Here is a 27,300-nt window from a genome sequence, read left to right as displayed (position 1 = left end):
ATTCTGGTCAGTGGAGGATCTTGGACATTTAATTTGTCATTACATTTCGTTTCATTTCGTACCATTAGGGGCCGATGACCTAGATGCAAAATGCTAACTCGTGTTCTCATCCTGAGGTGGTGCAGCCCTTCTCAGGAACACCCCCATTGGAGGTGAGCTGCGTGTACCATTTCAAAATCAAAATCTCTTTATTTGCAAATGAGGTGTCTACCTCGGTGGCAAATGGTACACTAAAATACATTATTGTCAAACACTAAATATTAAATTAACAAGAGAAGAAAATTTTCCCATAATACAGTATTATTCAATTTACGCCAACATTTTTTTCTATTAAACACACAGCTCATCCTTAACAAATTTATATTGTTTACAAAATTCTACTTATAATATCTCCTGTACTACGTACAAATATAGTCAACTGATATACAGTAGCCTAAGTGGAATTACTTCAAATGATACTATACAACTGGTATAAGATTAAAATTTACATTGCATTTATTTACTTATTTATTTTTTTACCCATTATGGAACCTAAGTAGCATAACGACCTGCTTCAACCACATACCAGGCCTCCTGCCATTCCTAAATTCCTGGCAGTACCGGGAATCGAACCCGGGCCCCCGAGGACGGTAGCTAATAATACTACCAGTTACGCTACGGAGGCGGACGATGACCTAGAAGTTAGGCCACTTTAAACAAGAAGCATCATCATCATCACCTAACCTCACTTCCGTATCGACCTGAAGCAATAACGGAATACCGACTAAATATGTTCAACAAACGACAGTCGCTCAAGAAGATAACACATGAAAAGTTAACCTTACTAAAGTTTGGTTTGAGCAAGAAGCTCTCTTACACAAAAAGGGAACCAAAAACTATATACACTTCCAGATCTTACGGACGAGGGCCACACTCACAGGTAAAAAATCATTAAAAAATTTAGACGTAACGTAATAAATTCACATATCCTGAAGAACACTTTCATTCACCATTAGATCAAATCCAAAGCCACCCCGTAATTGTGTGGTAGCACCATGCAAATTTGACAGGGGAGGGGGGGGGGAGTTTCCATGACTAATGCCCGAACCCTATTATTATTATTATTATTATTATTATTATTATTATTATTATTATTATTATTATTATTATTATTATTATTATTATTATTTCATCTTATGGGTTAGTTGGAATGCTTTCTTCCCCACAATCGTCTACTTGTGTATGGATTATGCACGAAACGAATAATGTGTGTTGCTGTGGTGACTATAGAAGTGTACTGTACTTAACTATAATAGGACTAATATAGGTGTTCTGGAACTGAAAATAAGGAGTTATGTAGTATTTTACTGGAGTAGGTGTGGAAACCTGTACTCAACAGTCTATAGCCAGTGAGAGCACCACGATTGGATTCTCTGCGAAGTTTCACCGTCGTATTTTTGAGCACGAGTAAATGTGTTCGGCTTTGAAGTTAGCGAGTGCTATGGAGTAAATAATAATAATAATAATAATAATAATAATAATAATAATAATAATAATAATAATTCTTTACCGACTCAAAAATATGCATCCATTTAATATCCTTACACTAAAATAACTTTGGTACTTGGAACATATACCGTACTGAATTAAAAATAAACTGGAAAGGATTTTATGCATTAGGGGAAGCTGTTCAGTTAATTAAGAAATGCGATAGAATTCATCTGAAGCTTGTGTTACTTCCGAAAAGACGACTATTGCATCCGTGTACATTTTTCGTCAGTATGTAAACATATACCAATGATGCTTATTAAACCATTAATCTACCAATGAAAATGGGAAGTTGAGAGGGTGCTTTCTGCAAAAACTATTTGAAACGTAACATGTTTATCAGATTGAAACTTTATATCCAATGAGATGTCATGGGCATGGGATAAATGTAACTCGAGGAGCATTGGAATCGATTTAAAGTTACATTAGTTAAGAGTATAATAATAATAATAATAATAATAATAATAATAATAATAATAATAATAATAATATTGGTTTTACTTCCCCCTGTTCCTTATGGTTTTCGGAGCCGCCGAGGCGGCGTGTTTGTGGGCTCCTTCAATTACCATTGGACTTCGCTGCCATCGAACCCTAAAACTTTATATCAGAAGACAGCGCTCTACTGTCTGATTGGGTTGGCGTTAGATGCACTGATGAGCTCGTGTGCACTAGCTGATAAGATCGGGAAATTCCTTGAGCACGGATGACACGGAGCACGCTAATTCAGTTACAGGCCAGGAGGAGACATTCTGAAAATATAGGATGGTATTTACGTGTACGCTATTACGCCATAAATATTGACATGCTTGAAAGATTTAGCTAAGCGAATTCTCGTAATATGTTCGTTAAAAACGCTAGTTACAGTTTGAGTGGCATCGAGATAAGGTTCCTAGTAAACGACAGGTCTAGCTCATTGCTTCTCACCAACACGGACAGTTGTTTTATGATGATGATGATAAAGGATGAAATCAATGTTTCCTCATAATTTTACCCAGGCTTGGGACTGGCCGGTTTGCAGTCAACAATTGGTGGCTGTTTAAAAGTTGCAGGAAACAGATGTAGGTATTTCAAATTCGTAATCCGTCGGTGTCCTTTGTCATATTATTGAGTAAATACATTTTTATTTATACGTGTGCATGAATGTTTACGCTTTTCTCCGGAATCTAATCTATTTATTCTTGTAGTGGTACAACAGCTTTATGAACGCATCTGATTATTTCCCTACATTTGTACTTTTGTAGGGCTTCCTTAAATTTCTTCGACCTACACAGGAACTGAGTGTCGAAAATCTTCCTGGGTGTTGCTGCGCTCCGTATGGCTGTAGAAACATCTACTTGAAACTGCTGTATGACATCCAAAACCACACAAATATTATAATGCGAAGAGTAAATGCTAGTTGCAAATTTTGTGTGGAATTATTCGCTGCTATTCGCCGTCTTATCAGTCAAAAAGTATTCGGAAGCCCACACGCTAGAAGGAAAAGGCGCTTCCTCTCATCAGTGTAAATCTACAGGGCAGTGCATTCGTCACCGCCACTCTACAACCCGCGTCTTAGGCACTCGGCCTGTCTAATAATAATCACTTTAGCTTGCAAGAAAATACTAGGTATTTTAGTGAATATATACTATAGGATTCATTCCAGTGAGAACAGTAAAAATAGAGACAAAAACGTGAATGCGACAGACTATGTCAAATACAAATCATTCATCTTAATAGAATAAATTATTCCCATCGTTGCTTGCCTTATATATGAGGGCTTGCATATGTGATGTTTGATCACTGCATATTCTGCAAGGGCCACACGTTCATAGTGCTCGCGTCTTCGTTTCCGTCTTCAAACTTCATATCCCGCCAGAAACGCATTGTCAGTCGCTCTCCGATGTGAACGACTATTATAATCTCTTACATTATGTCATCGTCTTCCATCTCCTCCTTTAGTAACTGTTATTCAAGTTCCGTTGGATTTGAGGGTTTTATACATACCGTTCGTCCGTTATTCTCTAGGATACGAAATGGGTGTGCACGGAGAGCGAACATGATTCCTGATCAAATCCATGCTTGACCTTCCATGTGTTGATGACCATGGAATGAGAATTTATTCCCTCCACATGTGAATAGTTGCTGCTATGTTACTCATTTCATCGATGAATAGAGTTCCAACCCTTTTATTTCGTGTTTAGTGACCATTAACCACGTCGCAGCAACACATCTGGCTCTGCATACTTCGGAACACTGCAGTAGTTTCCGTTTCAGGATGTGTCAGTGCAGATATGAGTAGGTCTATCTCTATTGACCAGCCTGGTCACTTTTTACGTGTGGACTTGAATTCATTTCTCGCGATTTTGCCATACCATGAACGACATTTTCTTAACATAATCAAGTATAGCTACGTACATTCATATTATTGAAGTGAGAGATTCGTGGAGGAGTTTTCTTAGTCAAAGAGACTCACTTGCTTCGACATTTGTTTTCCGTTGAAGTGTGGAGGATCGTAGTCATTACCCGCTTATAATTACGTGCGGAAAAAGCATGTCGTGTAAGTTATGGTAGTGTCCTCTTCTCAACGTATGTGTATTTCACTTACTTACCATATATAACCTGAGTCGACGGAGAATGTGTGTCTGACTCAGAAGAGATACGTAAATGTCATACGTTGATAAATAAACTGGAAAATATACTAAACTTCTTTGGCCAATGTAATTCAGGTGACCGGAACTCGTATAACACTTTTGGATACCTATGTCTCTTTATATGGTTCCAGAAAGCGGGTGTGTCAGTTTATCTCGTCTCTTCAGTCCCTCAGCAGAGAAACGATGTGCAGTTTTGCAGTAATATCTGAACCCCAACCGACCACATCCTCACCTATGGTTTGATGTGTGTTCCAAGTTCACGGATTTCCCCATTGCATGAGGTTCTAGAACAAAGTTCACTCAACCACTTCAGACTAAGGATGGTGATGTAGATCTCGGAAACCTACTTTAATACTTGTGAGGTAATTCACGATGATCGCGTGTCTCCAATTTTTCTCGAAGGAAGGTAGGAATAATTATGTCACTCGGTCGGTCAACAAATGGGGCTCATCTGCCAAGTGGTTGGGATATCGCGCAATTCTACAGAGATCGTTGCTAATTGTTTCATCAATATCCCCTTTAACACTGATCAGAGAACAGCCTCATCGCATGATGTACCCCACTCGAAGTTTGTGAAACCACATTTGATATGCCATCTGTTAGGATTACAATCTGACTGGGAGGCGAGTGCGGAACAACTGCATACTGAAGAGCCATTGTGATGGACAAACTCAAAGGCGGAATTTTCTCTATAATTGACTCGGATAAATCTCCATTGAGAGTCGTCATTGTGGTATGCAGTGGAATGCAGTTGTTAACTGTTGATTATTGTTTGGGTAGCTTTACTTTGGCTGTCGTTTGTGTTGGAACTGATGTCCTGTCAAGTGGTTCACCTGCATGAATTGTAGTTACGGCAAATCCCTATGGAAAAGCATGTAGAATCGTTCAATTTTCCGGTTTATTGCATCCAGTCACGGTTAGGTCGATAGTGATCTTGTCGGTAGTATGAATATTGTTTGGTAACGAGATAGATTACAAAACACTGGTTTACAAAGACTTAAAATAAAATAAAAAATATTTTCCGTTGGAGTGTAGAGGATCATAGTCATTATCCGCTTATAATTACGTGTGGAAGAAGCATGTCGAGTAAGTTATGGTATTGTGCTATCTCTGTATATGTTTGTAAATTAGTTCGGCCCGATGACATGATAGAAACATCACGAAATTAATGATTGACTCCATCCCAGCATTTGAAGGATAGTCGATGGTGGGTTTTGTAATCTGTGTATAGTGATAACTTTCGGTTTACTAGTTAACTCAACAGGATATCCTGGTTTAATGTAGAGTTTTTCTAACTAGTAATTTTAAGTAAACCGGGCTGAGTGGCTCAGACGGTTGAGGCGCTGGCCTTCTGACCCCAACTTGGCAGGTTCGATCCTGGCTCAGTCCGGTGGTATTTGAAGGTGCTCAAATACGTCAGCCCCGTGTAAGTAGATTTACTGGCACGTAAAACAACTCCTGCTGGACAAAATTCCGGCACCTCGGCGTCTCCGAAAACCGTAAAAGAGTAGATAGTGGGACGTAAAGCAAATAACATTATTAGTTATTAATTTTAAGTAAGGTATCGTCCAGTCCATTCGTATAGCGGAAGCATCTCTTCCTCTTACCACGCAAATTCGGACCTGATTCCCTGCCAGTTTGAGGATTTTAATCCTGGAATAATCTTCACCCAGCCTCCGTAGTTACGTAAAGAGCTGCTTGATATAAGGGAATAGAACCCAGTCAAGAAACCCATACAATACGGCAGAGGAAATTGTCGTGCTGCAGTGCGAGCTTCTGTCGAGTTGCCGGTTATTTCATGTGCCGTGCCTGGCGAGTGGATGATGCAGTTGTCACCTGTCCCGCATGCAGTGTGAGCCTCAGTCGAGTTGCCGGTTATTTCATATGGCGTGTCGGGGCGAGTGGATGATGCTACAGTCGCCTGACCCTTACACAGTGCGAGCCTCAGTGGAGTTGCCGGTTTTTCTCTGTGCCGTGTCTGGGCAAGTGGATGTTGCATTTTTTGTTTTGTTTTGCTGTGTGCTTAACGAGCACAGACACAGATAGGTCTTATGGCGACGATGAAAGGCCTAGGAATGGGAAGGAAGCGGCAGTGGCCTTAATTAAGGTACAGCCCTAGCATTTGCCTGGTGTGAAAATGGGAAACCACGGAAGACCATCTTCAGGGCTGCCGACAGTGGGGTTCGAACCTACTATTTTCTGGATGCGAGCTCACAGTTGCGCGCTCCTAACCGCACGGCCAACTCTCCCGGTAGTGGATGTTGCAATATCCACTTGAGCCATATAGCTAGCCCTGTGATGTCATGATCCCAGCTAGTCTGCAGTAAGTTTCCATACAGCCTACAGCGTGATCACTTCTTATACAGGAGTAATTTATCGTTTTAGTGAGTTTCATAGCTTTTGAATTAAGTGTTGAACAGTGTACATTCATAATCTGTAGATTTTTAAAACACGAATCTGCCGGGAGAGTGAGAAGAGAATTCGGTATGCTGTTTCCCGGAGTGCGAGAGCCAACACGTTACGGAATTAAGAACATTGTGAATAAATTCAAAACAGTGGGTTTAGTGCTAAACAAAAAAAAAACAAAAAACAAAATTAAAACACAGACTGTTTACAAGACGAGAAAACATTGCAGCTGGTTTGTTCAGTCTGTCAACATTGGTGAATTACATTATAAATTAGTGCTGCTTTCTGATAAGGCCTTGTTTTCTTTGTATGGACGTGTAAATTCGCAATATTACTGATATTGGTTGAGAATCCAAGAATAATTCATAAAACTCCACTTCATGACTTTAAAATAGCAGTTTGGTGCGCTATTAGTGATAAAATAATTGTAGGGCCAATTATTTTTAACGATACGGTTCATTCTTTCCAATACACAGAATAAATACTGATTTTTTCCCAACTGACTGGACGGGGAAGATCGCTCGGATATTTCCAGCAATACGAAGATATTGCACATTCCGTTCGTAATTCAATGAATGCAATGTCTGATGTTTCCGGGGACAGAATATTTAGTACAAGTGTGATTTGGTCTTATTTGCGATCATTCCCATTTGCAATCACTCAGGTAGAATGCAGGACTAACTTATTTTTGACATGTAAATCATTGTCCCATTTGCGATCACTCTGAGCATATGACTTACAAATACGCAGGTTGCTGTGAAGGAATTCCCTTATATCTGAAGGACTGGTACAGAAAGACAACCCTCAAATAACAAGTGACAATTACGTGCTAGGATTCTAGTGTTGAAACTCATTGAATTAATTCTGTTTACCTTTTTCTCTGATGCGCTAATATCGGGACAGAGAGACCGTGACTATGTGGGACTCATATGTGCCTCTTAGTTAGGGTTTCCAGATGGTCATATGTGTAATGGTGGACAAATTAGTTATGCTAGGGGCATTACGTCTCACCGACACAGATAGGTCTTATGGCGACGATGGGATAGGAAAGGCCTAGGAGTTGGAAGGAAACGGCCGTGGCCTTAATTAAGGTACAGCCCCAGCATTTGCCTGGTGTTAAAATGGGAAACCACGGAAAACCATCTTCAGGGCTGCCGATAGTGGGATTCGAACCTACTATCTCCCGGATGCAAGCTCACAGCCGCGCGCCTCTACGCGCACGGCCAACTCGCCCGGTAAAATTAGTTATGAAAAGCAGCACAGAAGCAGTACATATTAAAACTGTTGAATTTTACGCTCTACGAAATGTCTGCGTAATGATGAAGTACTCCCATGACCAGCAAGATCCCCAGATCTGTCCCCGATAGAACATGTATGGAAGCAACTCGGACGTCAACTCTGCCCCAGTGCCAGTATCCAGGATATCAATGACCAGTGACAACAGTTGTAGGCCAGCTTGCCTTAGGAGAGGATACAAAGGCCTTACGACACCATTTCCAACCGAATAAATGCATGCATCCAGGCCAGAGTGAATGAAACGTCATAGTGATACAGCTCTTACTGCCAATTTCTTTGTAAATTTGACTTAATTTAGTGATCACTGAAATAACATCACATACCCTCTCAACTCGTGAAGTTTCATTTCCTGCTCCCCGTCCCACACGCTCATTTAACGACGCGCGGCATGCAGGAACGACGGCAACCCTTGCGGGACTCTCTCTGTATGTACATAACAATTCCGTATATATACAGGCTTTGCAGTTGTCCTGACAGCGTCAAGACTTTTAACAGGTTGTATGGGTCAAGTGTTTGTTTCAGTTTGTTACCAACTGTGGAGGTCTTTGGTCATTACCCTAATGAAATTTTATATGTAGCTAACCTACGTAGTACGTACTGCGTGCAATTGCAGCTGCCTGCAACTGTAATACTGTATGGCCACATTGCTGGAATAAATGCTTCCAAATTTGAAATAAGACTTCATTTCTAGCATTTCGAGGAAGTGTGAGAAACATTTGAGATAAACTACAATTAGGACGGTTGCAGTTAGTGTGAAAAGATTTACTTCATATCTTCGAATTGTTCGGTTCCACAGCACCTCTCCCTTCTTAAAATTACAGGCCGCAACATAAATGGGAAAGGAAATAAAGAACGTTTAAAAAAAGAAATAGATAGATATGAAAATTCACTGCCAACTTTCCCCGTCTAGTTTCGTACATATAAAAATTGTAATTTCCTGTAAGGAGCTTGAAACATATCGCCTCATGTACTTGGTGTGTGTGGGAACTCTGTTTGTTTGGACGTGCTATCGTTGCTGAAGTATGTATTGTTTGTTAATTAGATATACTGTAGTATTGGGAAGGAAGCCGTCATGGTTGATATGATCAATACCATCTCGATATTCTTCAGAAGATGAAACGGGGAATTCCGAGAAGATCACTGCTAGGCTGGCCGAGAGTGGAAATTAAACACTTTACTTCTCAATAGTCCTGTTGGTTGAGGTCAAGTACATGCTGCTCTAGTTACTTAAATAAGTTCTGAACAGATGAAAAGGCCGAGAATCGAATCCAGTTCGACGGGGCCGAAAGCTACTAGAGCCCCATTATCATAGGACTGGTCACTGATGCACAGTAATTTCATGGCTATCCTATGCCTATTCCCCAGATGAACAAAGATAGATATGGCATAACAGCCCTGGTCGGCCTTGGCCTACCAAGCCCGAATGCCGGCAGATTAAGAGTGCCCCGAGGTCAGAGCGACGAATCCTCTCGGCCGTTATTCTTGGCGTTCTAGACAGGGACAGATAGCTCCTCAATTGTAATCACGTAGACTGAGTGGACATTGAACCAGCCCTCAGATCCAGGTGAAATCCTTGTTCTGTCTGGGAACCGAACCCAGGGTCTCTGGGTGAGAGACAGGTACGCTATCCCTAGACAGCGGAGCCGGCCTCCAACTGAACAACCAGTTCCAAATTTCACGAATAATCTACTATAGTGAAACGAAACATTTGAATTTGCTATCTGATATGTTGGAAATCAGTCATAATTTCCTTGTTTTGCCCATTGAATCTAGAAGATAATATGCCTAAAAGGAAAGCCAAATCATCTCTACACAGGTCATGAATGCTCTGGAGGGGTAGGAGGTAGGCTTCTCCACTCGTAACCTAGGCACCGGGCAAGTTGGCCGTGCAGTTAGGAGCGCGCAGCTGTGAGTTCGCATTTGGGAGATAGTGGGTACGAATCCCACTACGCAGCCCTGAAGATGCTTTTCCGTGGTTTCCCATTTTCACACCAGGGAAATGCTAGGACTGTACCTTAATTAATGCCACGGCCGCTTCCTTCCCATTCCTACGCCTTTCTCGTCCCATCGTGGCCGTAAGACCTATCTGTGTCGGTGCGATGTGAAACAAATAGCAAAAAAAAAAAGCGTAACCTAGGCACTGTTTAGGTTGAAACAGAAAGATTTCAATAAGGCATACAGTGTGTAACAAAAAAGTACGGCACAAGTTGCAGGACACATTCCACACACGTAGACGAAGAAATTATGTTATAAGAACATACATAGGTGCGGAAACTCTTTGTTTCCAAAACTCATTACCGATAATCATAGGAAACACACAAGAATAGAACGTTAGAATCATGGGGAACATGTATCCTTGGTTACGTCTTGTTACGATGTCATTATCGTAGGTTCACCGCTAATGTTTTGTTTTGTTTTAGATGTCCCTGTTGACATGCGACTTACACCATTGCTTGTGTAGGGGTAACATCAACTGTTCCAGTGATCAGTACGACCTTTGCAAGTACATTTTTGTTACCCGTGCGGTTAGAGGCGCGTGGCTGTGAGCTTGCATCCGGGAGATAGTGGGTTCGAATCCCATTGTCGGCTGCCCTGAAGATGGTTTTCCGTGGTTTCCCATTTTCACACCAGGCAAATGCTGCGACTGTACCTTAATTAAGGCCACGGCCACTTCCTTCCAACTCCTAGGCCTTTCCTCTCCCATCGTCGCCATAAGACCTATCTGTGTCGGTGCGACGTAAAGCAACTAGCAAAAAAAAATTTTTTGTTACATCCTATAGATAGATGGTCAAATAACATACCGCAACTTAATTATGAAAATGTTGCCAAAACATCAACGGTAGTATTATAATTACTTGCTTGGAAATAGATGGGCGGCACGGAGCAATTAAGTTAATGACATGAATAACCTTGCGTATGCACTGCAGAAATAAACCGATATTTCTATTATAAAGTTACGTAAAACCCTTGATACCGAAAATGAGACTTCGACAACACGAACAGAATTTCACGCTCTACAAATCTATTTTAATAAAACGAACAGCATAGAAATATATGAACATATTATGATTGTGATACTTCTATATCGTTTATAATGGAAGCTAAACTATTATGTAATGTGAAATCTTGGTCAACCATTTATGTGTATGTGTAGTACTCGAAAGAAAAGGTACATGCTCGGTATTGTATAAGTTCCTCGCAGATGCACTCTTCACAGGAACAGTTGAACTTGTGTATATCCATATAATTTATATCTACTGTACATGGGAGGTAAGTCGGCCCCGCGGTGTAGGGGTTGCGTGCCTGCCTCTTACCCGGAGGCTCCGGGTTCGATTCTCGGCCAGGTCAGAGACTTTTACCTGAATATGAGGGTTGGTTCGAGGTTCACTCAGCCTACTCGATTACAATTGAGGAACTATCTGACGGTGAGATGGCGGCCCCGGTCTAGAAATTCTACAGTAATGGCCGAGACACCACACGACACCTCGTAATCTGCAGGCCTTCGGGATGAGCAGCGGTCGCTTGGTATATCATGGCCCTTCGGGCCTGTTGGGCCATGGTCTTTGGTTTGGTTTGATACATGGGAGGTGATTTATATTTTAATCCTCGTCCTTTACTTCCTTCGTCTTCTTCTTCTTCTTCTTAATCCGTTTACCTGCAAAGGTTGGATCTTCCCTCGGACTCAGCGAGGGATCCCACCTGTACCGCCTCAAGGGCAGTGTTCTGGAGCGTGAGACGTTAGGTCGGAAGATACAACTGGAACGGATGACCAGTACCTCACTCAGGCGGCCTCACCTGCTATGCTAAACAGGGTCTTTGTGGGGGATGGGGAGATCAGAAGGGATAGACTAGGAAGAGGGAAGGAAGCGGCCGTGGCCTGAAGTTAGGTACCATCCTGCCATTTGCTCGCAGGAGAAGTGGGAAACCACGGAAAACCAGTTCGAGGATGGCTGAGGTAAGAATCGAAACCCTCTCTACTCAGTTGACCTCCGGAGGCTGAGCTGACCCCGTTCCTGCCCTCGTATCACTTTTCAAAGTTCGTGGCAGAGTCGGGAATCGAACCCGGACCTTCCGGGGTGGTAGCCAATCACGCTACACCACAGAGGCGGACATTATACTTTTATAATAATTAAAAGTATAGCCGATAAAGTATTAAATGAAAGGAATAACATGTTGCCATTGATGCTTTCACGGCCCGTACTTACAGACACGATACTCTATAGGCTTTTGGAATATATTTTATTAGTACAAATGAGGAATCTGCATGATTACTATTCAGAATCCTCGTTTTGTCGTTCTGTGGACAGTTCATGCGTGTGGCAATATTCTGAAATTTTAATTTATTATCCGACTAATTTTAATTGAAATCGATGTGGTTCAACCCCAATAGTTTCCTTTTGAGTTGGATGGAGCTGTATAACCCAACTCTATCAGAAATTAACCTGGTACTCATTTCATTGCGAGGCTGAGGGAACCTCAGTGCCATGGTCGTCTCCAGAAGTGGAAGACACGCTTCGAAATTTTTCGATCTCCTGGAGGGAAACCGAACCTACGTACTCCCTGTTCAACCAAACATTTCTTTACCGCCTTATCTAGGTAGCCCCGTAAATGGAAAATTCTATTATAAAGCTGCCAAGCTCTATCCCTGGAAAGATTTATTTAAAAGGTCAGTCTAATATCTCCTAGCTTCGATGCAGTACCTTTTAGAACGTGTCCCTAGTGATCGTAATGTCATGTGCAGCCGCCAACGATTACACAGCCCGTTTTAACTATTATTGTTTAGATATGATTCAAGGAGTCTTAAAGGAAGTAGATGAATATTGTTACTTGGGTAGTAAAATAACTAACGATGGCAGGAGTAAGGAAGACATAAAATGCAGACTAGCACAAGCAAGGAAGGGCTTTCTTAAGAAAAGAAATTTGCTCACTTCAAACATTGATATAGGAATTAGAAAGATGTTTTTGAAGACTTTCGTGTGGAGCGTGGCATTGTATGGAAGTGAAACATGGACGATAACTAGCTCAGAAAGAAAGAGAATAGAAGCTTTTGAAATGTGGTGTTACAGAAGAATGCTGAAGGTGAGATAGATAGATCGAATCACGAATGAAGAGATACTGAATCGAATTGGTGAGAGGAGATAGATTTGGCTAAATTTGACGAGAAGAAGAGATAGAATGATAGGACACATCTTACCCAGGACTTGTTCAGTTGGTTTTTGAAGGAAGTGTAGGTGGTATGAACGGTAGGGGTAGACCAAGGTATGAATATGACAAGCAGATTAGAGCAGATGTAGGATGCAATAGTTACGTAGAAATGAAAAGGTTAGCACACGATAGGGTGGCATGGAAAGCTACATCAAACCAAGGCCAGAATGTTTTCAACTTTCCTCATCTTACTCGAGGAATCCGATATGAAAATACTTTTATAACAGCTCCTTGAAAAGACTCCTGTCTTTTGTTTTCTTTGTCTCAAGCTCCCTCTTCCACAGATTTGCTGCAGGAGGTTTAAAGGCTGACTCAGGTTTGAAAACAGTCCAAATGGGAAACGATGCTTAGTTGAAAAAAAAAAATCCCTTTATCTCTCCCTTTTATCTTTCCCATTTCACTCATTGATTTGTTTTTTCGGCGTATTCATTCATTGTACGTCTCCTATCCTCCCCCAGTGATGTCTTCGTGGTTTGGTGTCCCGTTTTAGACGACAGATTCCTCTGACTGGGCATGTCGCTGCTATCGCCTGTAATTCACGTACTGAACAAGTTGCAAAAGCTTGAAGTGGTGTAGTCAAGATATCGTAATATTTTATTTAGGATTTTAATCATGTTCGATCCTTCACTTTTCCTTACCTGTCTCATATCTCTGCATACAGTGAGAGGAGCAGGCACTCAAAGTACAGTGGTTCATCACAGGACCTCGATGCTCATTGCCGAGTGAATTATGTATGTCTTTGCACCACACCTTTGACACCAATTTAATTCAGGCAATATTATTTATTTTAATTTTTTGACATTATTCTTTCTCTTTCTTAAATCAATTTACACTCCAGGGTTAGCTTTACCTCGGACTCAGTAAGGGATCCCACCTCTACCGCATCAAGGGCGGTGTCATCAAGCGTGAGACTTTGGGTTGGGGATACACTGGGAAGGAGGACGAGTACCTCACCCAGGCTGCCTCACCTGTTGTGCTGAACAGGAGCCTTGTGGGCGAGGGGGGTGATTGGAAGATCGGAAGGGACAGACAAGCAAGTGGGAAGGAAGCGGCCGTGGCCTGAAGTTAGGTACCATCCTGGCATTTGCCTGCAGGAGAATTGTGAAACCACGAAATATCACGTCGAGGATGTCTGAGGTAGGAATCGAACCCCCTTCTACTCAGTTGACCCCCCGAGGCTGGGTTGACCACGTTCCAGCCTTCGTACCACTTTTAAAATTTGGTGGCAGTGCCGGGAATCGAACCCGGGCCTCCAGGGATGGAAGCTAAACAAAATAACCACTACACCGCAGAGGCGGACAGTTTTTCATATACCTACTGAAATACTTATTCTAAATTATTATAACTTTATATTACTATTAATGCAGTTATATATTTTATTTCTTTTAAATATTTAATATGTGTACTCTCCAGGTTTATAATTTTTCTCGGACTCAGCGAGGGATCTCACCTCTACCGTCTCAAAGAAAGTGCTCTGGTTGGTGATGGGATACAACTAGAGAGGAAGACCAGTACGTTTTGCTGAACAACGGCCTTGGGGGGAATAAGAGGATTGGAAGGGATAGTCAAGGAAGAGTGAAGAAAGCGGCCCTGGCCTTAAGCTAGGTACCATCCCGTCATTTTCCTCGGGAAGAAGTGGGGATCCACGATAAACCACTTCGAAGGTGGCTGAGGTAGGACTCGAACCCCCTTAACACAGTTGGCCTCAAGAGGTTGAGTGGACCTCGTTCCAGTTCTCGTATCACTTTTCAAATTTCGTGGCAGAGCCTGGAATCGAACCCAGGGCTGCGGAGGTGGTAACTAATCAGTAACCATTAGACCACGGAGGCGGACATTGCTCTTATAAATCCATGTTAGTATACGGCTGGTACAACTGCCCTTAGTCACTCAGTTTTATGCAACACGCAGGTTATAGCCTAACCTGAAATTATTGACCTTGGCTCGCAGCAATATCTGATCTTACTAGGGTTTCTATAATTCGTTTATTCGTGCCAACGAAAAAAGCATTAATGATAAAATACCGAATAATTTTTAAGAATCGTGAAAAAACTGTATCACAGAGACGTCATGTACAAAGAATACGATGGCAGAATGACAAGAAGTAGTACTGACATAACAACGGTACCCCATAATTCGTGACAGCCAAACATGCTAAACGTTAGGGGATGGAGCCGGTGCTCGTTAGTCGGAGGTTCGAGTCCGATGTAGGACGAATAGTTTTATTTCTTTGTTAATGATCGTGTGAGTCGCGTTGTTGAAGACAGTTCTAAATCATGATCAGCCCCCGTATTGAAGGTACTATGCTATGTTTATTTTTAACTAGCTATTAAAATAGCTATTTGCAGAAGTAAACTGTTACCGACAGAGGTGTAATTGGCTTTGAGTATGGTCATTCGATTAATGAAGAAAATGTTCAAAAGGAACGCCTCCTTCGTTAATGCAAATCTGAGCACGGTGAAGGAGAGACATTCTTGCTTGCTGCAACATACGTGGTGGAACCTGCCTGTAGGCTTCAGTGATGAGCCGTCATAAATGATTCGGGCTCTCTGGGTCCTGTTCATAGACTCTTTTCTTTAAATAACATCAGAAGAACAAATCTAGTTGAGTAAGGTCAGGTGATCTAGCCAGTCATGTGACTGTCCAATCCATTGTCCAAGATACAGCACGTTCTAGGCAATTGGTTCCGTACTCCCAACGACCAGTGCAACGACCAGTGTGGTGGAGCTCCATCCTGCTGGAACCACATCATTAACCGTGTCTAAGGGGCACGTCCTCCAATAATAGTGAAGGGTATTCACGAAGAAACTGTGGATAGCGTCATCCCGTGGGGTTTCCTTCGAAGGAATGTGTCCACTTATCTTGTCACCTATTATCCCGCACCACACGCTGACGCCCCATTGTACCCGAAATCAATCTCCCCTTATCCAGTAATGATTTTCAACGCTCCAGTAACGGAGATTGTGACGATTAACAGTCCCGTTGTTGTGAAATCTGGATTCGTCGCTAAAGGGGATGTCCAATAAGAAATCATCATCAGCTTCGACTCTTTGCAATATCCATTGCGAAAATTCTATCAGGTTTTGAAAGTAAACTCCTGGTGTAGTTGTTGATGGTAGAGGTGGAATGCATGGCTGTGCAATATGTGCATTACAGATACGTGACTGATATTCAGTTCATTTTCAATGGTCCGTGAGCTTTTATGCGGGTTGTACGCAATTGCATTTCAAACAGCCGTCTTTGGCAGCCTTCGTCCAGGAAATCGTTCTTTATACAAGCGTCTTACTTCCCGTGGAATGTGCCCTGCTTCCCCATAAAATACTACATATTCAGTAGTACCATATTCACATTATTATCCCGTGAATACGTAATGTTTGCTTTTGCACTAACCATACCGTTGGTGTTCGCACTATGCTGCAAAGTTTACTATGTTCTGTTTCATGTGTTCTATGTATGAAGTAAAGACCTCTTTTAGTCGTTTTTCGAGTTGAGCGTGCGCAGTTGCTTGATTGAATGGGTGTGTTCATAATGTTGACAATAAGTGTAGTTCGTTTCATTCGTTGTAACCGTTTGCCGTACGAAAGTCGTATGGATTCCTTTCTTATGTATGCTTTCTTTGTAAAGGTGAAAAATTACCTTTCAAACTTAAGGAAGTTAAACCTTAATTAGGAATGCCTTTAGGAGTATAATATAATAATAAAATTTAAAAAATTGTCACTAGATTCCAATTCTGAGTCTCTGGAAAAGATCAAATGTTGGCTGCGATTAATACAACGTAGCCACTGCACACGACAAAGAGTAGGACTTCTAACTCTGTACTAATGGAATAATCTAGGCTATCGCTTCAAAACTGATCTATGTTACCTAGCTGCAAACACCACAGTGTGCTAAAGAATCATGTCTCTCTTAAGCCCACATAGTTGCAGCCATTCCCCACGCATATGGTCCTATTACTTGGTACATTCTTTTAAATTTCGTGTGGCTATTTCTAGCCAGGTGCATCCCTTGTAAGGCAGACCCTCGGATGTGGATGGGCGTCATCTGCCATGTATAAGCAACTGCGTGTTATTGTGGTGGAGGATAGTGTTATGACTTGGTACGATGAGTCCAGCATAATGTTTTAGGTGCATTTGTCAGTAGTCTGTGCTAACGTGGCGATATTTATTATAACTTCTTTAGAAGAATATCTGACACTTCACAAAAGTTAAGTCTTCGTAAAGGATGCCTATGCGAGTACGGAATGAAAATTTAAATAAGCTATGATTCAATAAGGGTTTGAACCCTCTATGCCCCAAGTAGCCTACTCAGGTACACCTACCATGCCTAATTCGGCTCAGATACTTCAAGCATGTATATTCAACCCTTATAACTCTGCATTGACGGGAAGAGCGAAAGCTCTCGCTTTGAAAATATACTGATATATTATAGCCTTACGGTCCGGTTTTACTCCTTTATTGAATGCTCTAATTGTAGTAGGTACATGGCGTAATCTATCAAGTCTGCTGCCCAGAATTTACATGACCTAGATTTTAAAATACTGTGAAAAACACATTTCTATCAATTTCGATATGATGAGACTACACAAAATGGCGGTGAATGGATGTGTCTGTAATTGATCCTAACCTATCACGTTTTCTATGATACCGCGATAGTCTATCAAAGCAAAATGGCCTCTTGGACCAGTCAGGTGCTCAATTCTGTACAGACAGCTGTAGGAGTGGCTGTGGTTTGTAGAGTACAGTAACATTTCGTAAAAATGGCTAGAGTATTTGACTCCGCTGTGCATAAATTGGTACATTGTTCTGCAATAGGCCTTACTTAATGCCTCTTGTACCGTCTTTGCATTGTGCGGGAAATATATATATCAGGTATATCGGGCTAACTGCACATAAAATTGCTTTAAGGTGTTGCGCAAGATACGACTAAGAGAAATTTAATTCCTAGAAGGTTGCTTATGTTCGGGAATAAATAGAGGCAGCTGTACCACCCGGTGAAATGAAATGAAATGACATGAAATGAAATGAAATGAAATGAAATGAAATGAAATGGCGTATGGCTTTTAGTGCCGGGAGTGTCCGAGGACATGTTGATTCGACACCCGGCTGCCCTGAAGATGGTTTTCCGTGGTTTCCCATTTTCACACCAGAGAAATGCCGGGGCTGTACCTTACTTAAGGCCACGGCCGCTTCCTTCCATTTCCTAGGTCTTTCCTATCCCATCGTCGCCATAAGACCTATCTGTGTCACTGCGACGTAAAGCAAATAACAAAAAAAATCACGATATTATTTTTCGTTCACGGGTGGTAAATCCTCTCTTCTCATCATTGTTTTCATCACATTTACCACCACCCTACTCTAACAAATGAGCAGTCCTATTCACACCTCCAAGACTATGCTCCACCTCTTACTAGTGGACGTTATGGCGCATGGGTGACCTTTGGTACACGTGCAGGGCATGACCATACAGATACAAGTAGTAAGGCGCAATTCTCAGCCGTTTCCGAGAAATTAATTAATGAAAAATTCCAGTGCGCTATTATGTGCAAGCTATGTTTGCGAAAAAGACAACGAGCTCGTGTGGCCTAGGCAGGAGCTCCCCTTCATAAGTGCGGGATCGCTAGATCGAATCCCGCTTACGAAGCGGAGCACTTACCGCCGCGCCACGAGCTCGTTGTCTATTTCACAATCATAGCTTACACATAAGCGCACTAGAATTTTTCATTAATTAATTTCTCAGAAACGGCTTAGAATTATGCCTTGCTACGTGCACCGGTTATACTCCTGGTTATGCCCTACACGTGTTCCAAAGGTCACCCATGCGCCATAGCCTCCTCTTGTTAGACCCTTTACATGAAGCGGAGATGTAATAGTAGACCAATCGTCGCCTCCGAACGGATAATATTTCGGAACTATTGTGGTTTCTTGCTTGTGACAGCCCAATCGTTTAGGAGCAATAGTTGTTTGGATCTTACTCCGGGTGGTCCCGGTTTCTATTCACGGCTCATCCAAGGATTGTTTATCCTGGACTGAAGTTAATTTAGCCCTACTCAATATCGTATCGAGTAGCTGCCTGATATGAAAGGCAGCGGGACTGGTCGAAAAAGTTAAACAAAATGGCTGAGAATGTCCTTCCACTAATGTCTGCATCTGGCTGTAGAGTAGTCATGTTGGCAGGCCAAGGTACTTAAAGGGCTACGAGTGTCACAGGTTTCTTTCTGTACCTACCTTACCTGGCATTCGTGGAATGTATTGTAATTTCGACAAATCCTTCCACTATTGGCATGAGTGTTGGTTTCAAATGTTGGAGCATGTCGTAAATAATTACCTATTATGTTCTCATCAAAGTCATTTTTGGGGAAAATATCGTTTAACATTGGACACTTTTAAGCATTTTTGAGCAACAGTAGGGCCACCAGCCGTAGCCTTGTTGAAACATCGGATCCCGTGAGATCTCTGAAGTTTAGCAACATTGGGTGTGATAAGTTGGCTGGAGGAGGGAGAGGAACTACCGCAAACAAACTCCCACTGAAAGTGTCTGATCAGTAGTCCCCGGGACTAGCCCTTCATGCCGTCCTATCCCGTGCTAATCTTCTCATTTTTACGGAACTACTGTACTACATCCTACATGTACGCTAATCCGTTTATCATATTCATAACTTCGTCTACCCCTGCTGTTCTTAGGCTACTGCTTACAATTCCCTCAAAAATTAACTGAGCAAATCCTACGTGTCGCAAGATATGTCCTATCAATCTATCTAGTTTTCCATTCGTCTCCATGGCCAAATAGTTAGCGTGCTGGCCTTTGGTTCAAGGGGTCCCGGGTTCGACTCTCTGTATCTGTATGGTCGGGGATTTTATTCTTCATTGTTGAATAACTCTGGCTAGCGGACTGGGTGTGTGTGCCGTCTACAGAATTCATCACTGGTAGGATCGCATCCTCACAAACGTGCACTATGCCTATGGGCGTCAATTCATAAGACCAGCACCAGGCCTTTACGGGGGCTATACACGATCATCATCTCTTTTTCTGGTGAAATTTCACAATTTCACCAATTCTATTTAGTACCTTCTCATTTGTGATTTTTTCTAGTTGTTTTACGTCGCACCGGCACAGATAGTTCTTACGACGACGATGGGACAGGAAAAGGCTGGGAGTGGGAAGGAAGCGGCCGTGGCCTTAATTAAGGTACAGCCTCAGCATTTGCCTGGTGTGAAAATGGGAAACCACGGAAAACCATTTTCAGTGCTGCCGGCAGTTGGGTTCGAACCTACTATCTCCCGAATACTGGATACTGGCCGCACTTAAGCGACTGCAGCTATCGATCTTGGTCTAACACTTTTGTTTTGATTTATTTTTTTATTTTCAACTTATTCTTCTCTAGGGCTGCGTTCATAGCTTTCAGTAATTCCTCAGGAGCTTCTGTAAAATCACATAAATTTACGATGTTATCGGTACACCCTGTTCAGAAGAAATATGTTACGTTTTATCCTTCTTGTAGAATTGATAAAAACCCTCTGAGAGTGTGAGAATGTGAGAAATATTTGCAATAAGCCTGTAACAAATATACTAGTTTTGTAGTACGTATTTAGGGTAGTAGGAGTAGCATTTGAATTGAACTTCGTTATACTTCTTGTTATTGCTCTATCTCTCTCTGAACGTCACCCGTATCTGGACCAGCAAGTTCGTTCGCCCTCACATCCTCCAGCTCTTTTCCTCGTCTGCTGTCTCGCTCTCTTGCCGCCCCTGTGCTGCACTAAATCAATACCGAACCGAAGTTATAGAAATGTATCGTCAGAGCAAAAAGCATCTCCCCCAGTTCTGTCGATTCAAATGACAAGCGAAGCAGAGAGAGTAAGCGATTACCTTCCAAAGACATCATTTTGTCAGGCATTGATCTTCGGCAGAGCGAAGTAATTTGTCGTCAGCATAGCGCTGTTCGTTTTGCCGAGCTCGAAAAATGTTCTGACGAGGTGTCATTCAGAGCAGTCTGTTATTCAATCATATTTTTGCCATTCCTCTGCAGCAGCGCTTGTACCTCAATTTCCGTCGCCGAAGCTGCATCCTTCCCACAGTAATGAGTAGCTAGCAGTAAAGCTAAAAACATTCCCTCCTCTCGTCATAAACTGTCTGACCGGGCGAGTTGGCCGTGCGCGTAGAGGCGGGGGGCTGTGAGCTTGCATCCGGGAGATAGTAGGTTCGAATCCCACTATCGGCAGCCCTGAAGATGGTTTTCCGTGGTTTCCCATTTTCACACCAGGCAAATGCTCGGGCTGTACCTTAATTAAGGCCACGGCCGCTTCCTTCCAACTCCTAGGCCTTCCCTATCCCATCGTCGCCATAAGACCTATCTGTGTCGGTGCGACGTAAAGCCCCTAGCAAAAAAAAAAAAAAAAAACTGTCTGGCCCAGCTGTCCGTTAAGAACTTGAGGCAATGTACAGCAGATTGTCAGATTATGTGTGTGATTCCTACTGAGTCCAGTAACATTTAAGGGGTTTCGAACGTTACAGCCTTATGACTATAGATTACAGGAAGTTTAGGGGACCTATTCTTGAAAATGAGCCTTGAGATATTGAAGAATTTGTTGTGTACAAAATCAAACATTTGTACAAACACGAACTTAATTTTATTGATTCACCCATTTACATGTATTCATTTATTTTAAATAGCACTGAAACAAAAATTTATTCTCGCTGGTGACCATAAAAAATTACTAAAATTTATTCTCGCTGGTGACCATAAAAATTAACTAAGTTATGTACATTCACGATGATGCTTATTAGTGTGAATGACTGTTGTCAGTTCCTGAGTGTGCTTTAATTCACTATAATGTTCTCGTCAGAACACAAATATTAAAGTAAGCCCTATTTTAAAGCTCATAAAATCAAGAGTAAGCGTCCTTCTGTACAATAGAATATGCCACGCTTATGCTGTAGGCAAAGAAGACTACAGTCAGAGGGAGAAAGGGAATGGCTGATTGCGCGTGCAGAGGTGAAACCTCAAGACCTGTGTCAGTCCACCTGTCTAGATCACATTTTCAATAGGGGTACCCTGCGTGGCTGGAGTACGGTGTAGACATGTCGGCGTACGGCAATGCTTCGCAGCTTTTTTTCGGGGGTGGGGGGGGGGGGCAAGCCCGCTCTCCCTCCCCCCTGGTAGTCGTCACTATTCTACATTGCCTCCGGCATGCTATTAATTCTAAGAAGAAAGAGATAGCAGCGAGGAGTGGGAGATGGTACTACAGGAGTATCGGCCTGTTTCTATGTCAGACATGCTACCTGGCAGATGTTTATGTTTGTGTTTGTAAGGTGGTGTTGAGGCGTGATATTAAGGGTGAGGGAAAAACCGCATAGGCGGAAAAAGAAAGAGCCTACATGTAAAACCCAGCAAGCTATTAGGAGAGTAGAGCAGTGGACTTTCGAACATGGCTTTCGGTTTTCCACCACAAAGACCTGTGCTGTCCACTTTTGTCGCCAACGTTCGCTTTACCCTCCTCCTGAACTTTATTTAGGAAATGTAGCTATTCCTGTAGTTGACATCGTATTGGGCTCCTTTTCGATAGCAAATTATCGTGGGAGCCTCATGTGCGGCAGTTAAAAGTGCATTGCACTAAGAAGTTGAATATCATGAATTTTCTTAGCAGCACTAATTGGGGTGCTGACCACACGGTGCTCCTACGATTCTATAGGGCACATATTTTATCACGGCTATACTACGGAAGTGCAGCATATGGCTCAGCAAGGCCAAGCGTGCTTGCGAAGCTGAACAGCATCCACCACAGCGGGGTTAGGTTGACGACGGGAGCTTTTCGTACAAGCCCCATAGCTAGCCTGCTCGCTGAGTCTGGTGTGCCGCCTTTACACCTGAGGCGCCAGCAAATGCTTTTTTTCGTATGCTGCTAATTTGCGACAGATGCCACTTCATCCAAGCTATCCTTCTGTATTCAACAATGGCAACCGTCTGCTGTACGCTGCTTGTCCTCGAGCAACGCGGCCGGTTGGAATACGCTTGGATAGCAGTCACGGATTGTTTTACGTACCTTCGGTTCCTTGCCTTTTTAGAAAACCAAGTGGCATACCTCCATGGGTAGTACTACGTCCTGAAATAATCCTGGATCTGCACACTGGCCCGAAGGAAAACACGGACCCTTCGATTTATCGGAGGCTCTTTCTGTCCGTTGTTGGCCGGTATCCAGGATCAGTCGTCGTTTACACGGTTGGGTCGAGAACAGACACTAAAGTGGGCTGTGCGTTCGTTGTCGACACTGATAGGTTTCTATTTGCTCTTCCGGAAACCTGTAGTGTGTACACGCAGAGATGTATGCTATCTGTGAAGCTCTGCGGTGCGCACTGTCCAATGAGCGCCGACACTTTCTTGTGTGTACTGACTCCTCGAGTTCGCTACAGTCTGTTGATACCTGTTTCCCTCGGCACCCTCTGATGCAGCGGATCCAGGACCTGCTGGCCGGGTGTTCGGATGCCGGCACCAGAATCACGTTCCTGTGGCTCCCAAGCCACATGGGCATAGAGGGAAACAAGTTAGCAGATCAGGCTGCCAAGGAGGCAGTTACACTACCCGCGTTGCCTTTCAAGGTTCCAGCAAGTGATATTCGCTCTAAGCTGAGACATCTGGTTATGTCCCATTGGGAGATGGGACATAAGCTGAGAGCGATAAAGGGTACAACGAAGGTATGGCGTCCTTAGTACGAATCGCTTCATTGTGCTGTTGGGCAATACTTGTACAAATTTAATATTTAGCATCTTCATCACGCTATTAGCGATTTCTTAACTTTTAAAGCTGGTTTTGTGTAGCCGGATCGCTTCGTGAGAACCTAATCTCGGCCTTGAGATATAATAATCTCTCTGATCATGTGCCAGCATTTTAAGTAGCTCCATGACTTAGTGCCATTAGTATGTAACGTAAGAGGTGGGGTGTTGACCCCTTGCGGTTGGTCCCTTTTGTTGACTGTGGTGGTTGAGGTAGTTTCCGTTGTGTCTGCCTCGTGTTTGTTGTTTGGTGCTGTTTAGTTTTTGGTGGCTGCGTTGAGTCAATTTTAGTGTCGGTAGAGCTGTCAGTGCGGGTACTTGGTTTATGAGCCCCGTCTACCTGGGCCTTGCTGCTCAGGGGCTGTGGTTCTTTTCCTTTCCCCTCGCTCCTCTTCTCCCTTAGCCTCCCTGAAACCGTCCTCCCAGCTTCCCTGCTGGGAGCCTGGGGCCTGGATTTCGGTCGCCTGTGACGCTCTTAGCTCTTCGCCCTCGGAGCTTTCAGAGTCGGTATCCTTGGACGTACTTGACAAGTCCACCACCAGTTTAGCCTCGTCTGATTTGCCCGCTTGCTCAGGAGGGGGTTGAACTTTAGGTGGACCATCCGCAGAGTCCGTTTCTTGTCACCCTCTTTCCTTCCCCGGTGCACCGCCTCTTCGCTCGGGTTGGTGGGACTAGGTCCCGCTTTCCCGGCGTCCGACAAGTCCACCACTAGGTTGGGTATGAAGGGGTGGATTGTATTGGGGGGAGAGGAGCTCCCCATTTTGTGTCTGGCTTCTATAGCCACCGGTCCGGATAGTACGCTGGCCCCCAGTCATCGCCACGCCGGCCACGGGCTCTGCTATATAGCGTTCCGCGCGGGCTGGCAATGGCTGGGCCGGGAGGTGTGAGCCTGAGCTCCGGTTAGCGTTCGAGTCCCTCTTTGTGTTTGTGGCAGGTATACCTGCTGTGTGCACAATGTAGTGTTGTATTAGTGTAACACCACGTGTCACATTTATTCCCTGCCCTACGGGGTCAATGTCCGGAGCAAGGATTGTTTGTGACCTGTTGGCGTCGCTCGTGGCAGGGCTACACGTGTCAGCCTTATAAGAAAGGCTGACTTAATGTGCCTGTCCGAGGCCATAGCGGTGGGGCTGCCCTCAAGCTGTGTCCACGGAAATGTGGTGTTGAGGAACGACGCTGTCAGAACAGCGTCGCCACAGTCGCATAGAGAGGTGAGGGTGTCTCATTCTCCGTTGTAGTAATGGCGACCGTCGGTTGGTCAGAGCTCTGTGATAACAGCGGCTCTTCCATATCGGTCGCCTCTGTTCCCTCGGAGATCGTCGTGTGTCTGAACATTGGTCCCAGACTCGCCGACAAATTGCTCTTTCGAAAGTTCCTGACTGCTCTTTCGGGAACTACGAGCCTGGTTCCGTGTGTGTTCGTGTGGGGATATTCTAACAACGAGCTAGTGGGTGCGGGCTGATCCTACACGAAAGGGCCCCTGGACCACAGAGTACCCTATCTAACCCTAGGCACCGAGAAGAGGTAGCCGGTTGGGGCAGGAAGTGTAGAGTTCTCGTAGTTCTCGAAGAGAGAAGAGAGAGAACCAGAGAGAGAGAGAGATAGAGATAGAGATAGCGGAGTGAAAGACAAGTACGTCCTTTCACATTCACTGTCGACCGGCTCCACCGCTTCGCAGCTTTTATTATCTTTCGGGAGGGGGTGAAACCCGCTCCCCCTGCGTGGCAATCTTCAATAATCTACATTGCCTCCGACATGCTATTAATTTCTAAGGAGAAAAGAGATACCAAAGAGGAGTGGGAAGTGATAAATGTAGTATCTGCCTGTTTCCATGCCAAACATGCTACCAAGGCCAGAGTTTGTGTCGGATAGGTTGTATTGAGGCGTTGTATTAAGGGTCAGGGAAAAATCACATATGAGGTAAAGAAAGAGCCTACATGTAAAACCTGACGTATGTTGATAGCACATCCACGTATGTGGTTTCTTGATAGGTCCAGGTGCTTATATTAGTTGAGAAAAGGTATCATGCACCAGCCGTGATCCGTAACCTCGCCAGGCCAGTTATCAAGGGACTAGCGCGGGCCTTGCCGGTTGCGGAGCCATGCGTCAATAGCCACTAGGGCCCACCGCACCGCTGCGCCTCCTTGGGGTCCGTCGTACCCAGTCTCCGATCCCCAGAGAATATGGCCAAGCCCGCCGAGACGGGGGGCCTCCTTGATTGGGGTGGGACATGACGCCGGGCCGCCTTCTTGTCCTCCCGCGTCATGGACCGGTAAACAGGGCAACTGCGATCTGAAGCTAGGTGGCCCCCGCGGAGTTGGCGCACACCACCGCCTCCTTAAGTGCCGCGCAGTCCGTGTAGTGGCGATCACCCCCACAACGGTTGCACCTCACTAGGAGGCCACACCTACCCTGATGATGGCCCCACCTCAGGTACAGTCCCTGTATGTACAGTGTGGCCAAGTCCAGTCCATGGGTGGATGGCCTTAGATGATAGGCCTCTTTAAACGACAAGCATCATCATCATCAGTCTAGTCCAGCCGCCATGTTTTAGCCAGGTACTCAATCAGTTCATAGATGACGGAGAGTATATTATTATTTTTTCAATAAAGAATAGACTATGCCAATATTTTAAGATGTTATTTATTTTGCTTATGCCGTGTGTACATAGGCATATCAGTATTTGTTATATTCAGAGTCTGACTACCTGGAAGTAAGATTTCAAAATTTAGATTTATACGTGGTATAGACCTACAAGTCACAATTACTGAAGAGCATAGATATTCTGTGTTGGTAGCTATGCCTTTAACTACATTTATGTTATAATACATGTGGCATAAAATACAACGTAGTATAGTCATTGTCTTGAATAATGTATGAGATGACTGTAAAGTTAGCCTATATTCAAATTTTAAAAAAATAGCATTACCATATTCCAGGTTACATGGTTTTACATATCAGAATATACAACGCAGTATCATCAAACTATACACAGAAGTGTACAATGACTTAGCAAATGTCATGGGATAGTCACCTAATAGTGTGTCGGGCGGCCTCTGGCCCTGCGAACTGCAGTGAGACGCCGTGGAAGTGAGTCGACAAGTCCCTGGTAGTGCTCTGGACGCAGCTGACACCAAATCGTTTGCAGAGTGGCCGCCAATGCTGGTTTGCTCTTGGGTGCAGGATCCATGGCACGGAGCTTGCGTTCCAGGACATCCCATATATGCTCCATAGGGTTCATATCGGGGCTCCTGGGTGGCTATGGCAGTCGTTCGACCTTCACTGCATGTTCCTGGAACCATTCCCGGGCGACGTGGGAACGATGTGGCGGCGCGTTATCATCTTGAAACACCGCAGAACCGTCTGGGCGCTAGAAGGTCAAAAATGTGTGGAGATGGTCTCCAAGCAGTTCAACATACCGCGTACCATTCAAAGTCTCTTCCAGAACAACTAGGGGGCCCATTCCATACCAGAA

The 27,300-nt window shown here is 43.7% G+C and overlaps 1 protein-coding gene across 1 annotated transcript in view; it reads left to right on the top strand.

The window, feature by feature from the left end:
* Positions 1-27,300, top strand: part of mmd (mind-meld) — a 1,597,006-nt gene that overhangs the window by 628,089 nt on the left and 941,617 nt on the right. Inside the window, exon 6 of the mRNA XM_068225859.1 lies at positions 23,728-23,752. Coding sequence (XP_068081960.1) covers positions 23,728-23,752 — 25 coding nt within the window. The remainder of the gene's footprint in view (positions 1-23,727; positions 23,753-27,300) is intronic.

The sequence above is a fragment of the Anabrus simplex genome, chromosome 2 (assembly GCF_040414725.1).
Source record: "Anabrus simplex isolate iqAnaSimp1 chromosome 2, ASM4041472v1, whole genome shotgun sequence".
Classification (NCBI taxonomy): domain Eukaryota; kingdom Metazoa; phylum Arthropoda; class Insecta; order Orthoptera; family Tettigoniidae; genus Anabrus; species Anabrus simplex.
The sequence above is the reverse complement of the archived record's forward strand: the minus strand, read 5'-3'. Positions and strand labels throughout refer to the sequence as shown.